General features: G+C 50.3%; 1 protein-coding gene across 2 annotated transcripts; it reads left to right on the top strand.

Moving 5' to 3' along the window:
- The first annotated feature begins 332 nt into the window (after positions 1-332).
- Positions 333-20,562, top strand: POLR2A (RNA polymerase II subunit A). Of its 2 annotated transcripts, XM_065909099.1 has the most exons (30): positions 333-812; positions 7,571-7,703; positions 7,845-7,981; positions 8,089-8,262; positions 8,430-8,711; positions 9,027-9,188; positions 9,297-9,517; positions 9,690-9,822; positions 10,286-10,410; positions 10,504-10,714; positions 11,234-11,443; positions 11,530-11,698; positions 11,887-11,981; positions 12,128-12,331; positions 12,462-12,684; positions 13,117-13,300; positions 13,680-13,851; positions 13,946-14,051; positions 14,137-14,342; positions 15,432-15,656; positions 15,794-16,040; positions 16,339-16,439; positions 17,248-17,352; positions 17,443-17,625; positions 17,825-18,028; positions 18,164-18,350; positions 18,454-18,567; positions 18,725-18,874; positions 18,977-20,135; positions 20,443-20,562. In XM_065909099.1, the coding sequence occupies exons 1-29, from the start codon at positions 720-722 to the stop codon at positions 20,131-20,133; spliced, it is 5,913 nt and encodes a 1,970-aa protein (XP_065765171.1). In that variant the 5' UTR covers positions 333-719; the 3' UTR covers positions 20,134-20,135; positions 20,443-20,562. The 2 variants fall into 2 exon arrangements, with proteins under 2 accessions (XP_065765171.1, XP_065765169.1); XM_065909097.1 differs by having other exon boundaries at positions 18,977-20,562.
- Positions 20,563-22,481: the final 1,919 nt, after the last annotated feature.

Here is a 22,481-nt window from a genome sequence, read left to right as displayed (position 1 = left end):
AAGAAACTTTAGCTAAAGATGAAACCGCACGCCAAACTAGAATAATATTGGCCTATATTTATCCTCGAATCTTTAAACCTTAAACCTCGGTGCTGGAGGGAGTAGCGAAGGGAGGCGGAGGGGTAAAAATGTTCCCTTCCCCAACGTCATTTCAAAAGGTCACCCAGCCAGGGAGCTGAGGAGCGACGATCAACGACTCGAGCGCGCGCCCCGTGCACGCCGGCGCAGGCGGCCCCGTAGCGCAAAGGAGGGCGGGAAAGGAAGGGGCGGGGGAAGCTGGGGCGAATCTATAAAGGGCGTCATTCGGCCAGTTCTCTCCTCAGAAGCGCCGAGAGCGCGGCCGGGACGGTTGGAGAAGAAGGCGGCTCCCGGAAGGGGGAGAGACAAACTGCCGTAACCTCTGCCGTTCAGGAACCCGGTTACTTATTTATTCGTTTCCCTTTTTCTTCTTCTTCCCCCGAAACCTTTTCCTTTCCCTTCCTCTTTTTTTTCTTTTTGGGAGACGGAAAAATCTCCGGAAAGGCGGAGGAGAGCTCCTTTCACCCCTTTTCGTTTCCCCGCCTCCTTCCCTCCCCCACCTTTCCCTCCTCCGGCTTTTTCCTCCCAACTCGGGGAGGTCCTTCCCGGCGGCCGCCCGGACGGGGTCTGAGCGCCTAGGTGGAGGCGGCGCAGGCTTTTTGTACTGAGGTTTGCGCCTGCGCAGCGCGCCTGCCTCCGCGATGCACGGGGGTGGCCCCCCCTCCGGGGACAGCGCATGCCCGCTGCGCACCATCAAGAGAGTGCAGTTCGGAGTCCTCAGTCCGGATGAACTGGTAAGCGGCTCTGCCCTCCCACTGCTCCTCCCGCGTCGCGGGCGGGGCTTGACGATAGCCGTGGAAACTTGGCACTTCTCTTGCCCAGGGGGATCAGATGGGTTAGTGGCGCCAAGGCAGTGCTGGGTCCAGCCTCGACTAGCCAGAGTTAAATTTTCCTAGGGGATCAGCAAGCTTAGCGCTCTGTCCGAGCTGGGGGCCTGGCAACAGGAGGGGCTGGAGGGTGAGCAGGAGGGAGAGAAGGGGGGTGATTGGTCCCACACCGCAGTCACCAACGTTAAATGAGATGACACAAATACTAAGAGGCCTTTACAAGTTTGGATGAGAAGTTGAGCCCCCCAATTTTTTTCCCTCCCCCTGCTACAAATATTATCGAGTACCTGCTCCGCGATAGGCAGAACAGACACTGGGGATACAGAACTGAAAAAGACGAGGACCCTGTCTTCTAGAATCTAGAGCACTTTCTTTGAGAAGGGGCAGGGAAGACAGACCATAAACACGAATAAATGAACAAGATAATTCTGTTAAGGTCAAGTGCCTTGAATAAAGTGAAACGGTGTTATGCGATGGATAGTGAACGAAGTGAGTCTTCTTTAGATGGGCTGGTGTCTGGGTCTAGAAAGGCCTGAGATGACATTACCCGAATAATGAGAAGCAGCCAGTCTCCTAGGCAATAGGTTCTCGGACAAGAGCTTTTCAGGCAGAAAAAAGAGTTAAGTGCAAAGGGCCTGAGGAAGGGTGTGCCCTGGAAGCTGAAAAGTGACCAGGGTGGCTGGGGTTTAGTGGTGAGAAGGAGAGTATTATTAAACCATTACTGGAGAGGCATGAGGTGGGGCAGGCCAGGTGGGATATTGTAAATCATGGTAAGGAATCCGGATTTCATTCTGTTTTCAGTAGAAAGTCATTGGAGAATTATAAGCAGGAGAGTGGTATCAAATTTACAGTTTTAAAAAAATGATTACTTTGATTGTTCTATGAAGAACTGACTGGGGAGGAGGACTAAGAGTGGAAGCTGGAGGGATCAGGGAGGAGGGAGGGCTATGGGCGAATCAAACTCCTTTGTGGAATGAACTGGAGGAAGCCAGTGAGCTGAAAAGAATGGAATTGAATAGCTCTGTTTGTGGATGGAGACAATTTTGCTAGAGGCAGGGGCTCAGCTATAGGAAAGTTGTGTCAGGAATTAGAACTTCCTGAACTCAGACCACACAGAATAAATTCCAGATGGAGTGAGGCTGACGTCTAAAAAACAAAACTAAAGCACTCAAAAAGTATAGACAGCTTTTGGATCCTGACACCAGGGGAAAAAACCCTTTGTAGGAATGAGTGAATTATGGGTAAATTTCATTGAGTGCCTGTTATGTGATAGGCACCTAGCTAAGCATTTTATCTACAAAGAAGAGCAGGGCTAACTTCACTATGTAAAAATAAGAGCCACTTCTGTTTGTCAGCAACACCATGAACAGCTGAAAACAAGGTTGGGAAACCGTATTTGCAACGTGATGGACTAGGTTAGGTTTCTTAATGTATATTAAGGAACACTTAGAAATCGGGAAGGCACAAATCTAGATAAGAGGATCAAGGATACGAACAGGCAGTGCGTAGAAGTACTACAAATGGCCAGTATAAATATTCAACTTACTAATGAAAATATGCAAATTAAACACAAACTATTTTTTCCTTATCTGATTTTTCCCTGTTGACAAAAGCACTGGGAAATAGGCATGCTTACACAATTTTTGGTAGGGATATATTGGTGTATAAGCTTCTTGGAGGACAGTCTGACAGTATGGGTTGTTTAATATGCATATTATTTGGCCCACTGCTGCACTTATAAAAATTTATCCTTAAATAAAAGACTATTAATGTCTCTCCTCAAGTATGCCACTCCCCCAGTCTTGCCTGGTTCAGCAAGCAACAGAGGGTTCCATAGTGCATCCAGTGGCTCTGGCCCTAAACCCAAAAGCCATCTTTTTGACTCCTCCCTTTCTCCCAGCCTCTGCTCAGTCTGTCTGCCAGTTTGTTGGTTCTGCCTTTCAAAATGTGGAATCCGGTCTTTTACGACTGGCTCAGCTACCATGGTTCACCCCACCATCGTCTTTCCCTTGGGGTACCACGGTGGTCCCAGACCCTAGTTGTTTGTTAGAGTTTGCAGAGCAACTAGAGAGATCTTTTAATCGTATCTCTCCCCTGCATGGAATTCTCTTCAAAGGTTCCAGACTCCTTACTCTGTTCTGTGAGGTCCTGTGCTTTCTGACCCCTGCTGATCTCTCCATCTCATTCCCAATCTCCTTGTTGCTCTTTAACTTCCCTGACCTGCTGGTTGATCCAGAGCTAGGAACTCATTCCTGCCTCAGGGATTTTATTATTCACTGTTACTGCTGCTTAGAAAAACATTGCTCAGACCTCTGCAGGTCTGTTCCTTTATGTCAGTATGTTTTCTGCTCAGATGTCTATCATTAGCTGCTGTTCCCCAACCACCCTATTTAGGTAGCATGTTTTTTGCATTCTCTAACCCCCAGTCTTGACTTTATTTTACTTAATAGCTGGTCAGTACTTGAAAGGATTAGTTTTCTTGTTTCTTACTTCCGTAATAGAATGTAAATTTCATGTAGGACTTTGTTATTCACCTCTCTTCCTCCAACATCTTAAGTAATGCCTGGCACATAATAGGCATGTAGTAAAAGTTACCCAAATAAATGGATGAACAAATAGTTGGACAGGTACATAAAAATATACGTAGAAGGATTTTTACTGCAATGTTGTTTGTAAATGACACTTTGAAATTATAGGTCACGTAAGTAGTTACTAATAGGAATTCTATTTAATAACACAGGATTTATTATAATAGAATAAGACTTTCTTAATAGGTTAAGTCCCCTGATTCCCTGTTTGCAAACTCCTGAGGCACCGCAGCACCCACAGGGGTCCAGTGGGAGATTTTTAAATTTTCAGGAGAGGCACAGTTCATCTATCTGCCTGATACCTTGGGAACCACTCGATTGGGCAGCTTTCTTTTCAGCGTTAGATGGCGCCAGATCCCTTTCAATGACGTCATATCTTTGTGAAGCTCGGGTTTTAGCAGTTGCTAAATACTGGGCAAGAATCAGGTAGAACCAGAGATAAGAGTGGTAATGTCCTGTCTGATTCTAAGATTTGAGAAGCGCGGTGCGCAACAGGTGTCATAAGTAATTGTGGTTATTCTGGATAAGTAAAAATGTTATTTTATAAGTAAAAATGTTATTTTTATTTTAATACATTAAAATAATATTTGTCTCAGTTTTTGTGTATTGTTTTTTCAAAGGGCTGTTAAGTTGCTCTCGAGTAAATCATTACTAGGTTGTTTGGATCCAGGTATTTTAACAAGTGGATCTCTTTTGGCTGTGAGAGGTAGTGAGGCAGTAAGGATATTGTGAACCGCTAAAGTTTAGGAATCTGGAAAAAGGAAAAGGTTTCTCAACAGTATGCAGAATGAGGCTCCATTTATGGAAGAATGGGAATATATTTGCATTTTTTGAAAAGCATGGAAGGCTGTTCACAGAATTTCACAGGCATCATCGTTGGTGTGTGGGCTTTTTCGAGACTGATTTTGGTCTCCAAGGCTTACCATTTATATCATGCTTCGTGTTAGAGGGAATAGCAAAGTTACTTAGGCCTGGAGAAGCCTCTTGGGGCACGGATACTATTAAAGGTGAAATATTTTCCAGACCTCTTGAGAGTAGTGTATGTGTTGAAATAGAGAGGGCTCTTAGGTTGACTGTAAGACACAGCGGTCGTCTTTGCTTTTTGAGGAAGGTTTTGGCTGTTGCCAAGTGAGGGGAAGGAAGCAAGGAGGATTGCTGCTGAGGCTTTATGCAAAGCTTGTACAGAGTCGGGGGGAGTGGGCTCCTGATTACATTTGAAGGCATTGCCTCCATTCATTAAAAGCAGTTGTCCACCGTGGAAAGCATAACTCAATTTGTTTATACTCCCAACTTATTCCAGGAAGAATTTAAAACAGTAATATACTCTTTTAGGTGGAGTGTGGGCTACAATGGTGAATCAGAAGGTTATCCTGGTCAGATTATAACTCAGTGAGGGGTTTCCTACACACGGAGCAGGTATTCAATGAGCCCCTACCCTGTGCTGGTTAGTTTACTAAACAAATGAAACATGATCCTTGCCCTCAAGGATTACAGTCCAGTGGGAGAGACAGATGTGTAAACAAGTAATTAACGATGGGCTGAGAACTTTGCTGGGGTGTAGATAAGGCTAGGAAGAGTTGAGAATGCTCTATAAAGAGATGACATATGAACTGGGCCTTGAAAATAAGTTTGCTGGAAAGGAGAGCATGTGAAGAAAAGGAATTTTGAGAAATCTATTATAGTTGGAGTAGAAGTGTTGAGCCCTTAGAAGTCAAACCTATACCATGTGGGCAGTACGAACCAATAGATAAAGGATTGGGGGCTGAAGTATTTTGTGTGTAATCCAAAATATAACTTAGGTAGAGGGGTTAGTCCAGAATATTCCAGGACAGCCCCTGGCCCACTCTCAATGCCTGGAAGCAGAGGGAGTCTTTAGAAGGTGGCTGATTTGGTGAGCATGGACTTGGAGCAGAGGGACATGAAAAGCCTTGAGTGTTTAGGCCTGTCTCTAGTGACTTCTGGGAGCCAGATTCAGGCCTGCTCCTGCTTCGTTGTGTTTCATTCAAGGTAAGCAGACCCTTCTGTTGTGTCTCTCATGAGACAGGATGCAGCTGATGGGGACTGACTTAGTGAATTTAGTCACCACAGGACCTGTCTCCCTGAGGTTTCATCAGGTCATCTGCATGAGCACTGTGGATGTTCAGAACCTCTTAGCCCTGTATCTGTAAACCACTACTCAGCAGTATCTAATCAGATTTCATTATGAGAGGATCATTGGTTTGACTATAAAGGAACAACCTTTCTCTCTTCAGGTTCTTTGAGGGCACTTCCTGCAGTGGAGGGTCCTAAGTAGTTTAGTTCAGTTTGACAGGATCCAGAATAATAGAAGAATGCTGCCTGCCCAAGAGATGCTTAGAATCTATGAGGAAGACAAACCCCAATAGATAACTTCATTGTGTTATGAGATGTGCAGTGATGGAGGGGTGTGGAAGCATGGGAGGGGCACCATTCTGCCTGGGGAGGTTGTGTTAGTGCCCAGCAGCATGTGGGATCTTAGTTCCTCAACCAGGGATAGAACCTGTGATCCCTGCATTGCAAGGTGAATTCTTAACCACTGGACTACCAGGGAAGTCCCTGTATCATATTTTAGATTCCACATAAGTGATACCACTTGGTATTTGTCTTTCTGTGTTTGACTTACTTCACTTGATATGATTATCTTTAGGTTCGTTTATGTTACTGCAAATGACATTATTTCACTTTTTCATAACTTAGTAATATTCCATTATATATATGTACCACATCATCTTTAGCCATTCATCTGTTGATGAGTTTTTAGGTTGTCTTGGCCGTGGTGAATTGTGCTCTGGATGTCCTTGAGTTTAACTAATTGTTTCTGCTGCAGTACTGTAGGATGATGAGCATATGTTTGGAATCAGAGAGAGCTGGATTTGACTTCTGCTGGCTCCTTGAGATTGAGGCCTTGGACAGTCACTATATAGCCTCAGGTTTCTCATGTCAAAGAGATAGGAATTCACTTACAGCAGGTTAGTGGTTAGGGTTAGAGAAACAAGGTACATTAGGTATGTTTAGTGCCTGGAATGAGGTTGACACTCAAAATGGAAGCTTTTATTAAATACTTCTGAGTTCTTTCTGGAAGTTTAGGAGACCAAAGCTTAACTAATTTTAAAGTTTCTGGTTTTCAGTGTGTGAAAAGTTGCCATGGGTTTCCTTGAACAGCTCAGAGCAGAAGTCTCTTCTCCAAGTTGTACCTATTTCTGAGCTCTGCCTTCTCTCCCTGTCCTCCACTGAATTGGTCCCATTGAGTCCTAGCTGTACCTTCCCCAGGATTCTCACCAAGGGACAAAACCCTCAAGCCATCTCTTGAGGCTCCAGGGTTCACCCTGAAAATTTTCTGTGCTCAAAAAAAAAAAAAAAAAAAAAATTTTTTTTTCTGTGCTCCAAATAATTTTCACCAATCCTTTGCTCTAGCGCCCCTTTTTTCTGTCTTATCCTAAAATGTCTGAACACAGAAGGGATTCAGGCTGGCCCAAGTCCTTGAGAAAGAGGAGGTGATAAGGATATAGGCAAAGAGCCTAACTTTAGGAGGTGAGGTTAGAGTTGACAGGCATGTCTTGGGGCAGCACACCTGGACTGTCAAGGTGTGGGTGGCCGTACAGGGACATTCCTGCCGGAGACCCCAATTCTGGCCTTGATTTCAGCTTTGGGAAAGAAACAAGGCATTGATTTTTTTTTTTTTTTTTTTTCCTTTTCTTTCCCTCCTTGAAACAGCTTTTTTCTTTTGCGGTAAAATTCTATGGATGACAGTGGCCTAAAATTCAACCCAAAGGAATGAATAGTGTGTGTGGAGCCCAGAGCTGCCCACACACTAGTCTGTATGCCCTGTCTCACTCAGAAGGTGACTGGAATGAGCTTCTGACTTGTGGTATTTGACTTTGGCATTTTCAGAATCAAATATCTCACACACTGACCCCCCACTTCTCTCACTCCAAGCTAAACCTGCTTAGTTCTTTTGTAAGTAGTTTGGGGTCCTTTGAGGCCTCAGTATAAGAGTTCCCCAGCCATGAAGTCTGAAAACTAGGGATTCAGTTTAGTATTGACCTTTCTTTTCCACAGAAACGAATGTCTGTGACAGAGGGCGGCATCAAATACCCGGAGACAACCGAGGGAGGCCGCCCCAAGCTCGGGGGGCTGATGGATCCGAGGCAGGGAGTGATTGAGAGGACGGGCCGCTGCCAAACCTGTGCAGGTGAGCGCTGGGGGGACTGGCGTGGACCCTGGAGCGAGGGAGAGACTTGACCTCACAGACAACTGGGACAGGGTGGAAGCCCAGAGACCTGGTCTCGGAGGTGAGTGCTGGAAGGAACATGTGACATGTGTTTTCCCACAGGAAACATGACAGAGTGTCCTGGCCACTTTGGCCACATTGAGCTGGCCAAGCCTGTGTTCCACGTTGGCTTCCTGGTCAAGACAATGAAAGTTTTGCGCTGTGTCTGCTTCTTCTGCTCCAAGTTGCTTGTGGACTCTGTGAGTGGGAGACAGGCTCTGGCCTGGGGAAGGGTTGCTGGGGGTGGGGGGGTGGGGAGGCAGGGGAGCAGCCCCAACTGACCCTCCTCTGTCTGCTCTGCTCCCAGAACAACCCGAAGATCAAGGACATTTTGGCTAAGTCCAAGGGGCAGCCCAAGAAGCGGCTCACACACGTCTATGACCTCTGCAAGGGCAAAAACATCTGCGAGGGCGGGGAGGAGATGGACAACAAGTTTGGTGTGGAGCAGCCTGAGGGCGATGAAGATTTGACCAAAGAAAAGGTAGCTGGGGCTGCCCAGACTGTTGGGAGCAGGCGAGGGGCAGGGTGGTCTTGGAGGGAGAACGGGGAGAAGACAGCAGAAGCAGCAGGACCTGAAGGCACAGAAGAGTGAGGGACTGACCAACCCACCCTCTGGGCTCTGATGGCCTCTCTGTCCTGTTGGTATAGGGCCATGGTGGCTGCGGACGGTACCAGCCCCGGATCCGGCGCTCCGGCCTGGAGCTATATGCAGAATGGAAGCATGTCAATGAGGACTCTCAAGAGAAGAAGATCCTGTTGAGCCCCGAGCGGGTGCACGAGATCTTTAAGCGCATCTCTGACGAGGAGTGCTTTGTCCTGGGCATGGAGCCGCGCTACGCCCGGCCCGAGTGGATGATCGTCACTGTGCTGCCTGTGCCCCCGCTCTCCGTGCGGCCCGCTGTTGTGATGCAGGGCTCTGCCCGCAACCAGGTCAGCAGCTGTGGGACCCCACTTCATAGCTAGGCTGGGTATCTAGGCAAAGGTGTGTGTGGGGGTGGGATGGGGAAGGTGTCCAGGGTGCCAGACAGATCATCCTCGCCTGAAGACACCTGCCACTTGCTGGCTGTGTGACCTTTAGTGAGCCCCTTAAGGAGGTTAAAGCCTATCAAGGTGCTTCTGGATCTGTGAGCCGAGAGCCCAAAGCTGCTGCCCAGGGTGGTGGTGAGGGGCGGGGGTGAGAGACGCTGTATGCTGGCATGTGCAGAGTGGCTGGACGGTGGGTGACAGTGCTGACTTCTGCCTTAGGACGACCTGACCCACAAACTGGCCGATATTGTCAAGATAAACAATCAGCTTCGGCGCAATGAGCAGAATGGCGCAGCTGCCCATGTCATCGCTGAGGACGTGAAGCTCCTTCAGTTCCATGTGGCCACCATGGTGGACAACGAGCTGCCTGGCTTGCCTCGAGTGAGTCATCAGGGTCCCCATGCCTGGAGCCTCGGAGAAAGGGGAGGGGGCCAGAGTGGGAGCCAGTGCTGACTGCTGGGGTGCTCCCTGCCTTTTGTCTCTTCACAGGCCATGCAGAAGTCTGGGCGTCCGCTCAAGTCCCTGAAGCAGCGATTGAAGGGGAAGGAAGGCCGTGTGCGTGGGAACCTGATGGGCAAGCGGGTGGACTTCTCAGCCCGCACTGTCATCACCCCCGACCCCAACCTCTCCATTGACCAAGTCGGCGTGCCACGCTCCATTGCTGCCAACATGACCTTTGCGGAGATTGTCACCCCCTTCAACATTGACAGGTGTGCTCAGTTCAGAAGCCCTGCCTGGAGGGGCCAGGGTGACAGGGGTGCGTTCTCAACTCTGAGAGAGCTTTGAAGTTGAGAAATTCAAGTGCCACTTGTGACTTTGGGGGAGGAATGACGACAGGGCTTTTTGGAGAGAGTGATTTATTGATTGCATCCCTCTCCCTAGACTTCAGGAACTAGTGCGCAGGGGGAACAGCCAGTACCCAGGAGCCAAGTACATCATCCGGGACAACGGTGATCGCATTGACCTGCGTTTCCACCCCAAGCCCAGTGACCTTCACCTGCAGACTGGCTATAAGGCATGTAACAGGCTGGGTGTCCAGCTGGCACAGGCCAGCTGAGGCTATCGTATTTATTAGAATCTGTGCCTTTTTAAAAAACTCCTGCTGTCCTAGGCAAGCTTGTAGCTGCCAGCTGCTGGCATTCGGCAGTGAGGGTGGGGGTCACATAAATCCATGGGTAGCATGAAGGACACATGACAGGAAAGAGAGATTGGTGGGGGTAGGGGGTGCCTGGAGCAGGTTTCATAGTCAGAGTACCTTGAGGTTTTCTCCCCCAGCTGACCCCTGTGGTTTGGATACCGTGTCTTCGTTTTCTCTGATAACCTGGAATCTAGCCTAGGACCTGGCCCAAAGCAGGTGGTTAATAAGCAAAAGTGAAATGACATCACAGCGTCACCTGTCTCAATATCTCAGGTCCACTATAGCTTCACTGTTAGCACCCCTCCTTGACTGAGGTTTCTCCCGCCTCTCACCTCCCCAGGTGGAACGGCACATGTGTGATGGGGACATTGTTATCTTCAACCGGCAGCCAACTTTGCACAAAATGTCCATGATGGGTCATCGGGTTCGCATCCTGCCCTGGTCCACTTTTCGCTTGAATCTTAGGTCCGTCCGCCTGCTGAGTGAGGTGGTGGGGCTGGGCTTCTCCCTGGGTTTCACTGGAGCATCTCCCTGACTCACCCTCTTCTTTCACTGTAGTGTGACAACTCCATACAATGCTGACTTCGATGGGGATGAAATGAACTTGCACCTGCCACAGTCCCTGGAGACACGGGCTGAGATCCAGGAGCTGGCCATGGTGCCACGCATGATTGTCACCCCCCAGAGCAACCGTCCGGTCATGGGCATTGTGCAGGACACATTGACTGCAGTGCGAAAATTCACCAAGAGGGATGTCTTCCTGGAGCGGGTGTGTGATCTGGGACAGGTGGAGGTGGGGAGAACCTGACCTGGGTGGGCAGCGCCCAGCACAGCAATGATGGGGGAGGGGCAGTGACTTGTGCTGATTGGCTCTGTACTGATCTGTATGTGAGACAGTGGAAGGGAACGGGCTTAGCAAAGATCAAGACCAAAAACAGTGCATGGTCTTAGCTCCATGTTTAATCTCTTAAAATGTCATGTAATTTCAAATATCCTCTGGAAAGTAAAGGCAAAGAAATAAGACTTTGTTAAAAATCCATTTCTTTTTCCTTTGTCTTTATTTTCTAATTATTAAAAGTAGTTTGTAATTACTGTTTAAAGAAAAAATGACTCTGAAATTTTGATCACAGTGAATTTTTTCAGTGAAAGTTTGGCAGACACTTCTTTTGCCATTTTTTTGCCTCCAAGATCTGGCTTTCCCCCTTGGGCTGGGAGGCCTCCCCTGACATTCCCAAGCGGGGATGCCTGCAGTTCTGACTTCCTGTCTCTCTTACTCTTTTCCTCCCAGGGGGAAGTGATGAACCTCCTGATGTTCCTGTCCACGTGGGACGGGAAGGTCCCACAGCCAGCCATCCTGAAGCCCCGGCCCCTGTGGACAGGAAAGCAGATCTTCTCCCTCATCATTCCCGGCCACATCAACTGTATCCGCACCCATAGCACCCACCCCGATGATGAGGACAGCGGCCCTTACAAGCACATCTCTCCCGGGGACACTAAGGTGGGGCTTGGCTTCCTGATGCAACGGGCAGGGCTTCAGAGCCGGCAGCATCAGCAGGGGCCTTGAATGGTGCTCTCTCTCTACAGGTGGTGGTGGAGAATGGCGAGCTGATCATGGGCATCCTGTGTAAGAAGTCTTTGGGCACGTCAGCTGGCTCTCTGGTCCACATCTCTTATCTTGAGATGGGTCATGACATCACTCGCCTCTTCTACTCCAACATTCAGACTGTCATCAACAACTGGCTCCTCATTGAGGGTAAGTCTAGGGCTCCACCAAGTTCTGTCTACAAATCCTGTCCCTCTCACTGCTGACTGCTCTTCTCCGCTCCCCTTCTCTTCCCTCCTTGGGTTTGGTTCCCTCCATCTATGCTCTTGGCTGTGAGTCTGTCTCATGTGTCTTGGGAGCCCAAAGAAGGTGTTGCTGATGCTTCTCCCCATTTCCAGGTCATACCATTGGCATTGGGGACTCCATCGCTGATTCTAAGACTTACCAAGACATTCAGAACACGATTAAAAAGGCCAAGCAGGATGTAATAGAGGTGAGAAGGGAGGCTGGGCAGAGACTGAACCAGAGGCTCCCAGTGGCTTTGAACTTGAGGAGGAGTGAAGGGGATATGGGACTGAGAGGGACAGGGACCAGCAGAGGTCGATGTCCCCCTGAGAGTTCCGCCTCATTTTGCACCAGGTCATCGAGAAGGCACATAACAACGAGCTGGAGCCCACACCAGGGAACACCCTGCGGCAGACGTTTGAGAACCAGGTGAACCGCATTCTCAACGATGCCCGAGACAAGACTGGCTCCTCCGCCCAGAAATCACTGTCTGAATACAACAACTTTAAGTCTATGGTCGTGTCTGGGGCCAAAGGTTCCAAGATCAACATCTCCCAGGTGGGGAGTCTTTTTTTTTCCAGCAGAGGGTCCCTTGGAAGTGGGAGGAGGAATGGAGGGCTATGGTGCTAGGAGGAATGCACTGAGAAACTTGAGGGAGGGGACGCAGCCCAGCTTTTCTGTTCCCCAGGTCATTGCTGTCGTCGGGCAGCAGAACGTGGAGGGCAAGCGGATCCCATTTGGATTCAAGCACCGGACCCTGCCTCACTTCATCAAAGATGACTATGGGCCTGAGAGCCGAGGCTTTGTGGAGAACTCCTACCTGGCCGGCCTCACGCCCACCGAGTTCTTCTTCCATGCCATGGGGGGCCGTGAGGGGCTGATTGACACAGCTGTCAAGACTGCTGAGACTGGTGAGGCCCCAGCCACCAGCCAGTCCCAGGGAGGAGCCCAGGCAGAGAAAGCCTTGGGGGTTTGAGTGGGGTTCTCAGTCTGAAGTCTTCAGTCTCCAGGGAAGTCATTTTGACCTCTCTGGAAAGAGCAGAGACTGAAGGTCAAGAGTTAGGCAGACAGCCTTGTTCTGGCTGCGCTGTGGCATTCCATGTCATGGGGATGGAGCCTGAGGCTGTCTGCTCCTGACCAGTCATGTGGGGATGGTTCCTCGGGGTCTCTACTGGGCCCTGGTTCCATCTGGTGATGGTGGGCATGGCTTTCCCTGGGAGGCCTCGGGTCTCAGGGGCCACCAGCTGGCTCCCCTGAGGACCAGAGTGGCCAGCAGCACTCTTCCTAAGGTAGAGAGGCTCCTGTTCTTGCTTCGGGCCCCTCAGTTGATTATCTGCTCCCAGGATACATCCAGCGGCGGCTGATAAAGTCTATGGAGTCGGTGATGGTGAAGTACGACGCCACCGTGCGCAACTCCATCAATCAGGTGGTGCAGCTGCGCTATGGCGAGGATGGCCTGGCGGGCGAGAGTGTCGAGTTCCAGAACCTGGCCACCCTCAAGCCTTCCAACAAGGCCTTTGAGAAGAAGTGAGGAGGCAGCTTGGAGGGTGGTTCTTGCCCCTGGGGCTCAGGGCCAGGGTTGTAGGAGTCCCCGTCTCCCCCCCACCTCCCAAGGTGAGATCACCTGGACTGGATCTTGCAGTGAACCTTAACCTTATCGTGCTCCTTCCCTACCTGTGTGGCAGCAGCCATGTGATGGGAGAGGGTGGACAGAGAGAGAGCTGGTGTTGATCCAGAGCAAGCCCAGAGGGCGGGCACAAGCTCAGGGCTGCTAGATGGCCTTGGCTCTGGATCTTGTTTCCCTCCCAAGATTCTTCACAGCCCATCCCTATGGGCTGCACATCTCAGGAATCACACCCTGTTCTGGCTGGGATCTGCACCTTGACTCTACCCCTGCCACCTGTAGGTTCCGCTTTGATTACACCAATGAGAGGGCCCTGCGGCGCACCCTGCAGGAGGACCTGGTGAAGGATGTGCTGAGCAATGCACACATTCAGAACGAGCTAGAACGAGAATTCGAGCGGATGCGTGAGGACCGGGAGGTGCTCAGAGTCATTTTCCCAACTGGCGACAGCAAGGTGTGTGTGGGCACGGAGGGCTGGGCTGGAGAGGGGTTGACCCTGCACAGCTGGCCCTGACTCGGGGTCCTGCCTCCCTGCCCTCCTGCCCTAGGTTGTCCTCCCCTGCAACCTGCTGCGCATGATCTGGAACGCTCAGAAGATCTTCCACATCAACCCTCGCCTTCCCTCCGACCTGCACCCCATCAAGGTGGTAGAGGGTGAGTAACTGCCGCGGAGCTGCCAGGCCAGGCTCTGCTGGCAAATCCCAGTCTACAAGCTCTTTATCTCTTGCTTGGCCCCCAGGAGTCAAGGAGTTGAGCAAGAAGCTGGTGATTGTGAATGGGGATGACCCCCTGAGCCGGCAGGCCCAGGAGAACGCCACCTTGCTTTTTAACATCCACCTTCGGTCCACGCTGTGTTCCCGCCGCATGGCCGAGGAGTTCCGACTCAGTGGAGAGGCTTTTGACTGGCTGCTTGGAGAAATCGAGTCCAAGTTCAACCAAGCCATTGTGAGTCCTGTACTCCTCACTCCAGCCCCGATTCTCTCTTTTGACCTGTTGACTTCTCTGGGCTCTGAGAACCTCCCACCACTGCCCATAGCTGCCTGATAGAGTTCTCCTTCATTGAGACACTGCTGTGAACCAGGTCCTATGTTGGGGGCTTTATTCCGGTATTCCTCAGGAGTCTTTAGACAACCTTCATAGAGGAGGGGTTGTTAGTGTTAGTTCCATGTTGCAGAGATAACTCCTGAGCCTTGGAGAGGTAAATGCATAAAAGATGCTCAACATGATCAGTCATCAGGGAAATGCAACTCAGAACCACAGTGAGATTCCTCTATATGTCCACAGGATGACTAAAAGAAAAAGTAAACAAGTGTTGGTGAGGGTGGTGGAGAAATTGGAGCTCTGGTACACTGCTGGAGGGGATGTTGCAACTGCTTTGGAAAACAGTCTGGCAGTTTCTCTAGAGTTTAAACATAGAGTTACCAGCAATTTCATTCCTAGGAGCATATCCAAGAAGCATGTATCCACACAAAAACCTGCTGCAGGTGTTCACAGCAATTTATTCATAATAGCCAAGCAATGGAAACAACCTACATGTACATCCATTGATGAAGGATAAACAAGATAAGGCAATATTATTTTGTGACAAAGTAATGAGCTGTCAAACCATAAAAAGACAGTGATCAACCGTAAATAATAGTATCACTAAGCAAAAAAGCCTGTTTGAAAAGGCTACATACTATTTGATTCCAATTAAAAGGTTATCATTTATAGTATGTGATTGAAAGACTTATCAAGTGAATATTTAGCTCATAATTAGCATGCAGTGCTTTTAGAAATGAAGGTTTTAGATGGCATAGTCCCTTTTCCTGGGTGTGCAGCCCATTGGGCACTGAATGGCTTATGTAAATTGAAATGCTGTCTGAGGAAGGGGATGATCAAATAGACTCTGATCTTTAAGTCTCTCCCTTTTCCAAATGCTTCTGTCCAGCCCTGACAGTACCTCACTCTTGTTTACCGGGAGTGGCGGGGTGGGGATAGGCAGGCAGATTTGCTCTTCTGAGAGCAGCTCTTCTTACTCCCTATCATCCCCAGGCCCATCCGGGGGAAATGGTGGGAGCTCTGGCTGCACAGTCCCTAGGAGAACCTGCCACCCAGATGACCTTGAACACCTTCCACTATGCTGGTGTGTCTGCCAAGAACGTGACTCTGGGTGTGCCCCGACTTAAGGAGCTCATCAACATTTCCAAGAAGCCAAAGACCCCCTCACTTACCGTCTTCCTACTGGGCCAGTCTGCTCGAGATGCAGAGAGAGCCAAGGTGGGACTTGGGTAATGGGTTTCTGGGTGGGAGGAGGAGGGGACCCCTTCCTTTCAGTGAGGGTTTGGAATTCCTTCTCCAGAGAGTTTTGAAGAGGCCTTCGGAGCCTGAATGTCAAGAATCCCTCTTTCCTCCAGGATATTCTGTGTCGCTTGGAACACACAACGTTGAGGAAGGTGACCGCCAACACTGCCATCTACTATGACCCCAACCCTCAGAGCACAGTGGTGGCCGAGGATCAAGAGTGGGTAAATGTCTACTATGAGATGCCTGACTTTGATGTGGCCCGAATCTCCCCCTGGCTTTTGCGGGTGGAGCTGGACCGGAAGCACATGACTGACCGGAAGCTGACCATGGAGCAGATTGCCGAAAAGATCAATGCTGGTGAGGCCAAGAGGTCCTGCCCGGGCTCCCCTTGCTGTCCCCATCCTGTCCCTGCGCTCTCATCTTGGACCTGCCACCCATACCCACCAACTTCCAGGCACTGGTTCTACTTCCCCAGGGCACCTCTTTTCCAGGTCCCTTCTGTACTGCCTTTCCTTCTCATTCTTTCCCCACCCTCTTTCTAGAAGGGTTCTGTGAGGAGGGGGAAGCCAAAAGAGAGCCCCTGGGAAGAACTATGGACACACTGCAAATGGAAGTAGCGCTGCAGCTGCCATCTTCCTCACTCATTTCTCCTCAGGTTTTGGTGACGACTTGAATTGCATCTTTAATGATGATAACGCAGAGAAGCTGGTGCTCCGGATCCGTATCATGAACAGTGATGAAAATAAGATGCAAGAGGTAAAGGGGACCCAGGCAGAAATTTTGTGTCAGACACAGAAAACCATTAAATCTGGTTCCTGACCATGGAAATTAAAATGAAGGGCAGCATTGAGTGCCAGTCACACCTTCTGAAGTGGAGATAGAGGGTGGCTAACAGTGATTTTCAAAAGTTCTAGCAGGGAAAAATCTTATCAAATGTGAAATAGTGCCACATGGATAAACAGATGGTGTTGATGTGGGGGTGTCCCTGTAGCCTGGTCACCTGGTTCTCTCCTCCCCGAGGGCAGGTCAGACAGTAGGAATGGCTGCATCCTTGGGAAGGTAGGGTAACAGTGCCTATAATGAGACCCAGGAAAATGCTTGACCAGTGACTTCACTCCTGGGCATGGCTCCTAAAAAATCGTTCGGCACATGTGGATGCCTGGCGCTTTTAATACTAAAAGCTCAGAACATCATATGAACTGGTGGAGAGTGGATAACGTGGATGCGTCTTGAGCAAGGACAATACACCTCTGTTAAATGGGGTCACACGTCAAGGCATTGGTGGGTGGGGGGGTGGGTGTGCGACAGGGACCAGGAGTGGAGGCGCCGTGTGCTTGCTTCCAGTCCTTGGAGTGCACAGAGTCGGAGTGGTGTTACGCTGGTGGGTGAGGCTCTCTTCTCTGAGGTTTCTTTAAATACCATCCTAAAAACATGTTAGAAAGTAACCTTATTGGAAGGAAGAAGGAGATCTGGGCCAGGTCCGGCTCTGTAGCTCAGGCTGTGGTCCGGGGTGAGGCCATGGGAGCCAGAGGATTCTCAGAGGTCTGATTTGCTTCTGCCACAGGAGGAAGAGGTGGTGGACAAGATGGATGATGATGTCTTCCTGCGCTGCATCGAGTCCAACATGCTGACGGACATGACCCTGCAGGGCATAGAGCAGATCAGCAAGGTCAGCCGGCCATTCCCACTGCCCGTCCACCCTTGCTTCCTTCCTCCCACCACCACCCACCCAGCCTGAGCTTGCTCTGTCCCTTGCCAGGTGTACATGCACTTGCCGCAGACCGACAACAAGAAGAAGATCATCATCACAGAGGACGGGGAGTTCAAGGCCCTGCAGGAGTGGATCCTGGAGACGGACGGTGTGAGCCTGATGCGCGTGCTGAGTGAGAAGGATGTAGACCCTGTGCGCACCACATCCAACGACATCGTGGAGATCTTCACGGTGAGCCCCTGAGTCTGGGGCAGTGGTTGTGGTCCATGCTTTCCCTTCAGGACATTTCTGTGATCTGGTTGTTTTCATGCCTGAATCCACTTTTGCACTTGGGCTTCGTGGACTCCTGACTCTGGATGTGGGTGCTGGTAGCAGTGGGAGGAGAGCAGAGTTACCGGGTCTTGACCCTTCCCCTGCATCTGCACGCCAGGTACTGGGCATTGAGGCCGTACGGAAGGCCCTGGAGCGGGAGCTATACCACGTCATCTCCTTTGATGGCTCCTACGTCAATTACCGGCACTTGGCTCTCCTGTGTGATACCATGACCTGTCGTGGCCACTTGATGGCCATCACTCGACACGGGGTCAACCGCCAGGACACTGGACCTCTCATGAAGTGCTCCTTTGAGGAAACGGTACGAGAGACGTTCTGAGTAGATGGGGAGGAGGACCTCCTTGGCTGAGTGATGGGCCTTGGTGTGGTTTCTCCTCTGTCGAGTGAGATGTGGGGGGTGGGGGGGTGACAGTGTGTCCCCTCTTCCGAGGTTTAGGTGGATGTGCTCATGGAAGCAGCTGCGCACGGAGAGAGTGACCCCATGAAAGGGGTGTCCGAGAACATCATGCTGGGCCAGCTGGCTCCAGCTGGCACCGGCTGTTTTGACCTCCTGCTCGATGCAGAGAAGTGCAAGTATGGCATGGAGATCCCCACCAATATCCCCGGCCTGGGGGCTGCCGGACGTGAGTATGAGGGTCTGCGAGGTGGAGGTGGGAGCAGGGTAGCCTTGGGTGGGAAGGCAGCCAGGCCCTGGGTGTTCACGAGTCACCACGTGCTTCTGTGCAGCCACCGGCATGTTCTTCGGCTCGGCCCCCAGTCCCATGGGAGGAATTTCTCCAGCCATGACACCCTGGAACCAGGGTGCAACCCCAGCCTACGGCGCCTGGTCCCCCAGTGTTGGTGAGTGGCTGCCTGGGAAGACTGCCCTCTGGGTGGTTCAGAGGGTGGGTGGGCTGGGCTTGTGAGGGGTTCCCATGTTGGGGCGCTGGGGGTCCTGGAGCTCTGGAAAGGTATGGGGCTCCAGCTCTGGTTTTAACAAACATCTCTTTCTTTGCAGGGAGTGGGATGACCCCGGGAGCAGCAGGCTTCTCTCCCAGTGCTGCCTCAGACGCCAGCGGGTTCAGCCCTGGCTACTCCCCGGCCTGGTCTCCCACACCAGGCTCCCCGGGCTCCCCAGGCCCCTCAAGCCCATATATCCCCTCCCCAGGTGAGTGCTCCTTGTCTGTCAAGGCCAAATTCATTTTCTCTTTGGTCTTGCCTTCTGGATGAATCTCTAATGACTTAACACCTCTCTACTTCTCTCCCACAGGGGGTGCCATGTCTCCCAGCTACTCCCCGACATCGCCTGCCTATGAGCCCCGCTCCCCTGGAGGCTACACACCCCAAAGTCCCTCTTACTCCCCCACTTCCCCTTCCTACTCCCCTACTTCTCCATCCTACTCTCCAACCAGCCCCAACTACAGCCCCACGTCACCCAGCTACTCCCCGACCTCTCCCAGCTATTCACCCACTTCTCCCAGCTATTCACCCACTTCTCCCAGCTATTCACCCACCTCACCCAGCTACTCACCCACTTCCCCTAGCTACTCGCCCACCTCTCCCAGCTACTCGCCCACATCACCCAGCTACTCGCCCACCTCTCCCAGCTACTCACCCACCTCTCCCAGCTACTCACCGACATCACCCAGCTACTCACCCACTTCGCCCAGCTACTCACCAACATCTCCAAGCTATTCACCAACATCACCAAGCTACTCTCCAACTTCTCCAAGTTACTCGCCCACCAGTCCTAACTATTCTCCAACCAGTCCCAATTACACCCCAACATCACCCAGCTATAGCCCGACGTCACCAAGCTACTCACCTACTAGTCCCAACTACACACCAACAAGCCCCAACTACAGCCCAACCTCTCCAAGCTACTCTCCGACTTCACCCAGCTACTCCCCAACCTCGCCAAGCTACTCTCCTTCAAGCCCACGATACACACCACAGTCTCCCACCTACACCCCAAGCTCGCCTAGCTACAGCCCCAGCTCACCCAGCTACAGCCCAACTTCACCAAAGTACACCCCAACCAGTCCTTCCTATAGCCCCAGCTCACCAGAATATACCCCCACCTCTCCCAAGTACTCACCTACCAGCCCAAAATATTCACCCACCTCCCCCAAGTACTCACCTACCAGCCCTACCTACTCACCTACCACCCCAAAATACTCACCCACATCACCTACTTACTCACCAACCTCTCCTGTCTACACCCCCACCTCCCCCAAGTACTCACCCACCAGCCCCACCTACTCCCCCACCTCCCCCAAGTACTCACCCACCAGCCCCACCTACTCCCCCACCTCCCCCAAAGGCTCTACTTACTCGCCCACCTCCCCCGGCTACTCGCCCACCAGCCCCACCTACAGTCTCACCAGTCCAGCCATCAGCCCGGATGACAGTGATGAGGAGAACTGAGGGTGAGCTGTGCGCAGCGGCACCTGGCTAGGTGGAGGGTGACCTTGAGGTACCCTGCCCCTCTGCTCCCCTGTGGGGTACAGCCCCAGTCAGGCTCCCTTGTACATAGCTCCTTGTGACAGTCCCCTGTTGAGGTTCCAGACCCATTTTTGCTGGGGCTTTTGTTTTGTTCTCTACTTGTGCTATCTCAGAACCCACTCATCCTCTGTGGTGGTCTCCTTCCTGCCCCACTACCCCAGGCCTGTCCCCAAGTCAGACATCTTTCTTGCTGTGGCTTGATTGGGGATAAAGGGTATTTTAACTTCTTAGGGGTAGGTCCAGCTCTGGGTCGTCACATCTGATCTTCAGGAAGAACAAAGCGAAAGCTGCCTTTTGTCTGTTATTTTATTTTTTGAACTTTAAATAAAGTTTACTAATTTTGACCAAAAATGTGTCTGTTGAGTGGTTTAGTAGGAGGCAAGAATACCTAGGCTCGACTCCCTGCCTGGGCTGCTGTTCCATTTCCAGTGTTGAGGCTGATCCCTGCTAATGGGCAGGGGCAGGAAAACAAGCACAGACAGTACATTCTTTCACTGAACAAACTGTGTGCCAGGCATTGCTCTGTCTTGGCTTTGGGGTCGAACAAATAGGCCTCGTCCTGCTTTAAAGTAATATTGACGTAACATCTTTTTCAGCAGTTCTACTGATTGTCATATTATATGGGCTTCCCTGGTGGCTCAGTGGTAAAGAATCTGCCTGCCAATGCAGGAGACAAGGGTTCAATCCCTGGGTCAGGAAGATACCCAGAAGGATATGGCAACCTACTCCAGTATTCTTGCCTGGGAAGTTCCCTGGATAGAGGAGCCTGGCAGGTGATAGACCATGGGGTGGCAAAAGAGTTGGGCACGACTTAGCAATTAAACAACATAATACATAATTTTAGAAAAGCACAGAGAGGTATAGTACAGAAGCAGAAAAGTTACTACCCTTATCATCACCACCAGGAGGCATATTTTCTTTGGGTATTTTTCTTAGACGGTTCTCAAGTCACTGCTGATCAGTCTTCATTTTGGCCTCAAACCAACAATGAGATTATGAATACTAGGGTATTTTTTAAAGCTGAAGTTGAAGGACTTGCTGATAATTTTCTATTTTCAGTTGGCTCTGTCATATTTTGTTTCAGGAGGTTTTTTTAAAATTCTTTTACTTTGACCACACAGCTTGTGGGATCTCAGTTCCCTGACCAGGGATTGAACCCCGGGTCCCTGGCAGTGAAAGCCCAGAATCCTAACCAGTAAGTCACCTGGGAACCCTCTCAAGTATTACAAATAGTTTGGAAAGTAACAGGGCCAAGATCTATTTACTAAGATTATAGATGGTAGATACCATTTTGCAGTATTTAATCCAGGTCTTAAATTGTTTTGATAGATGGCTTTTTTTTAATGACTTCAAAATTTATTTTTTAGTGAAGGATAATTGCTTTATGGAATTTTGTTTTTTGTCAAACCTCAATATGAATCAGCCATGGGTATACATATATCCCCTCCCTTTTGAACCTCCCCCCATCTGCCTCCCCATCCCACCCCTCTAGGTTGATAAAGAGCACCTGTTTGAGTTTCCTGAGCCATACAGCAAATTCCTGTTGGCTATCTATTTAATGACTTGTTTTTATAAAAGGAAATGTTTATTATAGAAGATCCAAGCATGGCAGAACATCTCCCGAATCCTCTGAATTAATTGTTGGCAGTTGGTGAACATAATCCCAGGCAGGTCTTTCATCATATAGAAGGATAAAAGTTTAAATAGAAATGGCTCTTTTCTTGGTGGTAACTCAGGATTTACTTTTTCTTTAAGATTTATTTAATTTATTTTGGTTGCCCTGGATCTTTGATGATGTACAGGCTTCTCTAGTTGCAGTGAGTGGGATTCTGACTGCTGTGGCCTCTCATTGCGGAGCACGGGCTCAAGGCGCCCAGGCTTCAGTTGTTGCTTCATGTGAGCTCGGTGGTTGAAGTTCGCAGGCTCTGGAGCTCTGGCTCAGTAGTTGTGGCACACGGGCTCAGCTACCCTGCAGCGTGTGAGATCATCCCAGACCAGGGTTCAAACCCGTGTCCCCTGCATCGGCAGGCGGATTCCCAACCACTAGACCACCAGGGAAGCCCAGGATTTACTCTTAACAACTTGCCAGTATACTGTATAGCCGTCTTCACGTCGCATACGTGACATTGCCAGCACTTACTTATCTTATAACTGGAACTTTGTACCTTTTGACCACTTTCATCTAATTCCTCCATCCCCCGCCCTCACCTGGTAATCACAAATCTGATTTCCTTTTCTATGAGTTTAGTTTTTGTTCTGTTTTGTTTAGA

The sequence above is a fragment of the Muntiacus reevesi genome, chromosome 18 (assembly GCF_963930625.1).
Source record: "Muntiacus reevesi chromosome 18, mMunRee1.1, whole genome shotgun sequence".
Lineage (NCBI taxonomy): Eukaryota > Metazoa > Chordata > Mammalia > Artiodactyla > Cervidae > Muntiacus > Muntiacus reevesi.
The sequence above is the reverse complement of the archived record's forward strand: the minus strand, read 5'-3'. Positions and strand labels throughout refer to the sequence as shown.

Coding starts and splice junctions, on each gene's coding strand:
- POLR2A (XM_065909099.1), top strand. CDS start 720: ATGCACGGGGGTGGCCCCCCCTCCGGGGACAGCGCATGCCCGCTGCGC. Junction 9,518..9,689: donor ACCCCCTTCAACATTGACAG/GTGTGCTCAGTT, acceptor CCCTCTCCCTAG/ACTTCAGGAACTAGTGCGCA. Junction 13,852..13,945: donor TCCCAACTGGCGACAGCAAG/GTGTGTGTGGGC, acceptor CTCCTGCCCTAG/GTTGTCCTCCCCTGCAACCT.